At 49.1% G+C, this 7,137-nt stretch overlaps 1 protein-coding gene across 1 annotated transcript in view; it reads left to right on the plus strand.

Moving 5' to 3' along the window:
- ILRUN (inflammation and lipid regulator with UBA-like and NBR1-like domains) overlaps window positions 1-6,475 on the plus strand; it is a 28,623-nt gene extending 22,148 nt beyond the window's left edge. Inside the window, exon 5 of the mRNA XM_048328412.1 lies at window positions 3,091-6,475. Within this exon, the coding sequence (XP_048184369.1) occupies window positions 3,091-3,126 (36 nt within the window). The 3' untranslated portion in view covers window positions 3,127-6,475. The remainder of the gene's footprint in view (window positions 1-3,090) is intronic.
- The last annotated feature ends 662 nt before the right edge of the window (window positions 6,476-7,137 follow it).

The raw sequence follows: 7,137 nt of genomic DNA on the forward strand, positions 1-7,137 counted from the left end.
CCTGTATCGCTGTGCAGCTGTGCATCCACCTCCTGTCCCTGGAAGTGTACCTGCATTGGTGGTGACTCAGTCACAGAGGTGAAATAAAGAGCTGTCTGAAAGCCTGTGTGTGATGGTTTATGAAAGATTCGCTTAATCCTCACTTTGTTCCCAGCACAGGTGCCTCCGCTTACAGAGATCAGTGTTCACAAAAGGTTTTAACTTCCCAAAGCGTCTCACTTCCCTTCTAGAGGCACGAGTCAAATGATAATTTATACCAGTAGTTGTCATGCAGAATCTTTGCTTGGAAAATCACAGTTCTGTGTTCTCACACACTGGTCTGTGTGAAGAGCCAGTGCTCCCACCAGCAAGTGAGCAGTTACTTCTGGGGAACATTCTGGAAGAACTGAAAGTGAATTTGCAAAGCTGCAGCTGAGCTTTTCATAAAGACAGCGATCCCACTTGGAGGATAGACGGGAATGCACCAAAAATAGTGGGAATAATCCTTCCATTGAAACAACTCGGAAAAACTGCAATTGTCTGCAGAATTATTTTTGCATGTTTGTGATGTAAAATGTTGCATAGAGGGGATAATTAGGCTTGAAAATGTCATACAGGGGTTTGGTATTTGCATTGCAGCAGTAACTGAAGTTTTCTAGTATCAAACCCTTACAATTGTGCGTGGTGACTGAATGTCATGGGACACGGGCGGGGGCGTCACCTGCACAGGGTCTGCACTAAAGCAGCTCTCACTCGGCTTAAAGAGACAAGTGGGGTTCAATTTTGCCAAGTTCCCATGTCCAGTAATGAATCTCGGGTAGGTGAAATGCAGTGAAGAGTGGCAATCCCAAAAGCAAAGATTTGGGGCTTATCCATGGTGAAATTCCTTGTGTCATGGGGAGCTGACCATGGTCATGGATTGTGGGACTGCTCTGGCATTGCCAGGGGAGCTCATTCCAGGGTGTTGGGTGTTCAGTGCAGGGTGGCAGGTGGTGCAGAGCTGTACATGCTGAGGAATCTCTTGTGCTGAGCTAAATTCTGGGTTTAACTGACACACTTAGCATAACTGTGTAGCTTTAAATTAGGTGCTCCAGAAACCAGGATGTGGAGATCCAGAGGGTTTTCCTGCAAACCAGCTCACAGTGACTTCAGAGGGTCTTTGCATCCAAAAGCACTAACAAGCTGCTCTGATGTCAGACCGAGGGTGACTGGCAATTCCTTTTACCGCGGGGGGATGCTTGTGGAACCCCCAAATTAAAGCAAGCAAGGTGGTTTTGCCCTTGGCATCCCCTGTGAGGTGACACAGGGTAAGGGACTCCCAGGGTGCCCCCAGGAGAGGAGCAGGGGATGGTTAAACCCCTCCTGAGCTCGCCAGGCCGTGCCTCAAACAAAGCCTTGTGTGCAGGTAGCTCGAAGATGAAGCAAATTCTGGCAAATGTGTCTGTACAGGTAATCGGCAGCAAATCCTGTTTTCCTTCTGCAGCGTGCTAAGTACAATAGCTTAATCCCTGTGAGGTGAGACTGCTTGGGATCCTGTTTATACATTGCTTTTCTTCTGTGTCCTTTTTTTGTGCACCTGCTCACACCATCTTAATGTTTCTCTTCTGCTTCTACCCTTCCCCCTGTTTCAGTGAGTGTATTTTTGGGAATGTTGGATATCTCAGTATCTGGATTTTGATGGGAGCATCTCCTTCCTGAGGTGATCTGCCATGCTGGAATCTGCTGGCTGTTCTCTTTTGAAAATCTTTACAAACTGGCACTGCAGCATATTCCAGCGGTAGAAGCGTGTTTGTTTTTCCATCACTTGCGTGTATTTCTGTCTGCAAACACCAATTTCCACGTTCCCAGTCTTTCATACTTCCCACACAGTTCAGGAGGTGTCCTGGTTAATTGTCTACTGATCTCCTCTTGGTTGGATTCTGAGAGCTGCAGAGAGCTGCTTCATTTTACCATTTGCTTGTATTTACCATCTGTTCATCCCAAGAATGAACTTTTTCTCTCCAGCTGTAGCAAGATCACAGACTGTTCATGGCACTTCCTTCCTAGTCGGATGTGCAGCAGAGCTCTCCAGCCTGGAGTTTGCCAGTGATGTTGATTCTTTATACAATCCATGTTCCTACTCATGGCCCTGGCTCTGGCAGTGAGGGGGTTCTGAAGTTGTAGAACAGGCAGGAAAGGGTATTTCCTAGGAAATTTGCCCTGTTAAAGGCAGAGTGGTGAAAACTGAGGTCAGAGCTTCCAGTTCAGCCTGAGCAGGAACGGTTTTGGCTGTTTGGGCTCTCGCTGCCTTACCCAGAGTGTGCTGGGAAGAGCTGGACTGTGCTTAGTAGCATTTGCATAATGGTCTTCCAACTCTACCATGAGATATAACAGATTTTTCTCCCTCATCTCCCTCCTGACCTCAGTGTGTGTCTGGGTTTTGTGTGGGGGTTGTACCTTCATCACTGACAAACTTCATCTCCCTGTGAACTGGGACATCTCTTGCTACCTGTTGGTCTTTCTTCTGCTTCCTGATGAAACCCCAGATAGCTGATCCAGACAATAGAAGTTACAAAAGGAGTTCCTGTTAATTTGAGACCTGTGACTAGACCTGACATTTAGGTGACTCACTTCAGGATATAAAGGAGGGAAATGGATTCTGTAGGAAGTGTTTTGGGGGTTTTGGTAAATGCTCTGGTTGATTTCACTGGAGGCAAATGTGTATTGTCACCTCAAGAAGGCATGAGTGGCACTTGTGGGAACATGGATTTTTTTTTCTTGGGTTTTTTTCTGACATAGCCTCTTACCCAGTTACAGCCCATGTCTCTAGGACAGACTGGGGAGGCTGCAGGGGCTGGGCCTACAGGTGTTGTAGCATCTATAGGGAGTTCTGGTGTAGAAAACACAAATTATTTTGCAGCCTTAGCCTGAAAAACACCTGACCGAGGTAAGTGGTGGCATCTGCCCTCTCTGGGGAAACCAGCCCTGGAACGTGTGGTTTAGGAGTGTCCTTGGAGCCACAGTGGGGTTGGTGGGAAGCCCTGGGCTGGGCTGGGCACTCTTTGGAGCTGAGCATTGAGCGTTTTGTTTCTTGCCTGTTGAAAATTGATTATGTCTCCAACTTTCTTTCAGGGTTTCCACGGTCCTTATCACTTCGGACAGTCTTAAAACACAAAAACACAAAACGGGTATCGACAAGAGGAGAATTTAAGAAAAAGCTGACTTTTGGGGGAAGGGAGGGGGATTCATGTGGCAGACAGACACAGCGTGGACCCCCCTTCTCTGCCTCCGTGTTCTGGAAAAGAAGAAAAAACAAAAGCCCAGTAACTTAAGACTAGCTGTTTCCAGAGGAAAATCCAAAACCTGAGTATGCATGTGTGACTGCTGGATTTCAGAGTGGTGTAAATGCTGAGGAAGAAGAGACACCAACACTATGGGTTTTTAGAAATCATCTTCACACGTAATTAGGTAGCTTAAAAAGAAGTTTAAAAATGAAAATTTAAAAGCCATCTTTAAAAAAGAATATTTTGCCTACAGAGCGGTTGTAGTTTGAGCAAATGTTTAATTTCTGTTTGTTTCTTGTTCATATTTTCTTTTTCCTAAGGGACAGCGTGCATTTTCCCAGAATGTCCTGGTTTGCTGCCGAACGGGACTGGCTCAGCACCCTCTGGGGTTTGTGCAGGGACTGCTTCTGTCAGGCTTTTTTAATGCCAGGTTGGGTCTGCACCCAGCACTGCGTTTTTAACAGCATCCGCTGCTTTTAGTTACCGACTTTTTAATCTTTTATTTCTTCTTTTCCTTTTGGTTTGGGTGTTGCTGTTAGTTGTCCTGCGTGTCGTTGGGAACCACGCTATGGCCAGGTCTCGGTATCAGAGTTGGAGAGGGAGACTCTGGGATAACATGGAGGGCTCATCTCCCTTCCCCCTTGTACATGAAGTACACAAATACACACCCATGGTAATAAGAAACTGATTTATTCAAGTTCCTGAGCTGTCCTGTGTGGTTAGCAGTTTAAAATCCCTTTTTGTTCACTCTCGTGTGCAGTAGCTGTGCCTGGAGCTGTGTGCCAAGGGGAATCTGTAGCTATAATTCACCTGCTGGTAGTTGCAAAGCTTCACAGACATCCTGTCCTTTTCATTTGGAGTCTCCTCTCTTTCAGAGCATAAGTTTGCATTTGTTTCTCCTGTGCTGAGGTGTAGCTTAGAGGCTGATCCATGTGTTCTGGAGCACAGAGCAGGAGTTGGCACCATCAGCTGGGTCTCGCTGTCACCTCCTCTTCTGCTTTTGTTGTCTGGGCTTGGGGCTCCGAGTGGGCTCTCAGGGCTTGTGTTAGGGGAGGGATTGCAAAAGATTTGGGCTGCTCTGCTGTTCCTCCAGCATGTTTTCCTCCTGTTCTGGACTGGGAAATGCAGTGTGAGGGGAGGCAGCTCGGTCTCAGGCACTGTGGTGAATTTATTTTGAAGCGCTGTCCCCACAAACAGAGGGGAGTGAGCCCGGCAGCACCGTCCTGCCCAAACGAACCAGGCTGGAACAGCCATCTGCCAAAGATACAGGAATATGCAAAGCTCCCATTACCTTCTTCCAGGTCTTCCCAGTGAAGACTTTTCCCTGTGCCAGAGCTGCACACTGCATGGCTTTGCCCTCACTGCTCTTGGCTGCTTCTGTTTTTGTGGCTGGTTTTGAATGGGGGAATCCTTTGTTGCAGCAACCAAGGACTGGTACCTGAGTGCATATGGATGGACCTCGTGGGGACAGTGGGAGCTCCTTGTGTCCAACAGAGGAAGGATTGGGATTTTTGTATTTCAGAGATTCAGTTGTTACAGATCACCATTAGCCGAAATCTCCCTTCAGAAATCTGTTAGCTGGGAGAAACAAGTATGGTATCAGAAACTACCTGCATAGAAGTGGCACTGCAGGATTTAAACTGCCTGACACTTGCAATCTGGTGGGCACCTGGCTCTGCCCTGGATCTGGGGGAGTGTTGGGATTGGAGTGAACCTGCTGAAGGTGCTGCTTCTTGGAAGGTTTCTTTCTTGTCCTGTAACAACATTTTGCCTTGGATTAGTTACCTGCTCTGAGCATTGATCTGGGGGTTGATCTGCAGCCCCGTGTTGTGGCTTGGGCAGGTGGAATCTTTCTTCACTCCCGTCTTTCCTCACAGGTGGCTCACGAGCCCCTCTGAGGATATGAACATCACCCCTGCAGCACCGCTGCTCCCCTTCCGAGGGCACTGAGCCCCTGGGGACTGCTCTCGGTCCAAGTGACGAGGTGATTGCTTATCTTTATTAGCTCCTTGTGTCAGCTGCGTCGTGGAAGGGAGGGGAAGTCAAGGTCTGAGTCTGAGTTAGAGCTGGTGCTGTGACCTTTGCCTGGTATCAGCAGTGGCACCTGGGAGACCCTTGCACTCGGATACCCCCACGCTGGCTTTCTGTTCCCAGGCACGTGTGCTCCTCCCATGTCCCCTGGCTGCCATACTTGTGTCCCTGTGCTCCTCCTAAGGCTGAATTTCCCTTGTCTTGAAAAATCAAAACCTGCATGCACCCCAAGTAGCCATGTGCTTTCCCACTCTGAAGGCACACGCGTTTGCAGTCCGTGGTGTCCCGGTGACAAGGGTTGCATGTTCCAGGGTGTGAGGAAAGGCAGGGTTCTGAGATCTGCAGCTCTTGCTGCTCACATCCTGCTCTGCCGATGCAGCTGAGGGATCCACGGAGCACTGGCTCTTTGGGGCTGGGGTTGTGGCCCCTGCTGTGGCACTGGAAGGATGTTTAAAACAGGGGTTGCTCTATCTCTTGTGGTTTTCCTCGAGTAAAAACTTTTTCACTGAGGCCAAAGGTGGTTTCATCTCCTGATCCCTTGGAGCTTTGTGGTGCAGCCCCCCCCTCAGATTGTTTGTGCTTCAGGTGTCCAGCTTTTAATGGGGAGATTTGAGATTAATTTGGCAAAGCTCTGCCCAGGTGACCTCATGACGCTGCAGTTCGTATCACCTCCCATAAGGAAAAGGGTAATGTAGAACATCTCTGATGGCCTCTAAGTGGGTCCCTGTGGCAAGCAAGAGCCACTTGGGCCCTGTCACTAACACAGCTCAAGCAGTGTCACCTCCCAGCCTTGGCAGACTAGAGCAGGATTGGCCGCAAAGTGGCAGTGCCATGGGAAAGGGTGAAGAGAGAGTGGGAATCTTCTGCCCACGTCTCAGGAGCGTTGGATTCAAACCCCGCCAAGGTCTGGGAGCTGGGGCAGAGCTGTGCAGTCGGAGAGCAGTGGTGTGGGTGGGAAATGCACGCTGTCCCACGTCTGGGTTTCTGTTGTGTTTAATTTTTTCCGTGTGTGAGTGCGTGGGTGGTTCCCAGCCTGTCTGTGCTCGCCGGGGCAGTGCATGTGTAGCACGGGATGGTGTGTTGCCTCTCTGAGTCTGGGAGAAGTCCTATGATAGCACATTGGGGGTGAAAATAAAGGAAGCTTTTTCCTTAATGTATAAATGAATATTTGTATGATTAAATTAACACAGAAAAAAACCAAAGCTCTGTAGCTGTTGAGAGTTTTATTGAAGCTGCAAAACTTCTGAGTCTGTCACTTTGTAGTTAAATGTACCCGGTTTGCTCCATCCCTGGAGGGTTTCCAGACACTCAGGCACAACACCCTTGAACCCAGCTCTAGCCCTAATTTACTCCAAATTGCTGTGAAACCAGACCCAATTTGGTGCATATTGAGGTTATCAACCCACCTGTCCAGCCCTTGGGTGGGCGTGAGGGTGGGGAGAGGCCATGGGGGTGGCTGTGAGGCAGGGGATGAGAGGGGACTCCAGATTCCCTTTTGACAAGGTCAGATCACTTCTCCACATTTCTGGAGGAGTGGGATGGTCTCAGCGATCTCCATACGAGGGGCACCAGCACAAAGCGATGTCGCGGCTGCGTCCCCGGGTGCTCCTTGCATGGCTGATCCGCATCCCAGCCCTTCCCTTGGAGCCTGGTGCAGGATGGGGTGATGCTTCACACTTCGAACGGCCCAGTCCTGAGAGAGCAGACCTTCCATCTCCTGAGTCGCTCAGGAGGGAGGAGTGGGAGTTTGAAGGGAGGAAGATTGGTTTGGTTTTTATTTTCTCACAATTCCTTAGGAAATAGCTGGCACAAATTGGGATGGGGGCACATGAAGGTCTCACTTTGCTGGGCACCTGCACAGTTG

This window comes from Corvus hawaiiensis, chromosome 24 (genome assembly GCF_020740725.1).
Source record: "Corvus hawaiiensis isolate bCorHaw1 chromosome 24, bCorHaw1.pri.cur, whole genome shotgun sequence".
Classification (NCBI taxonomy): domain Eukaryota; kingdom Metazoa; phylum Chordata; class Aves; order Passeriformes; family Corvidae; genus Corvus; species Corvus hawaiiensis.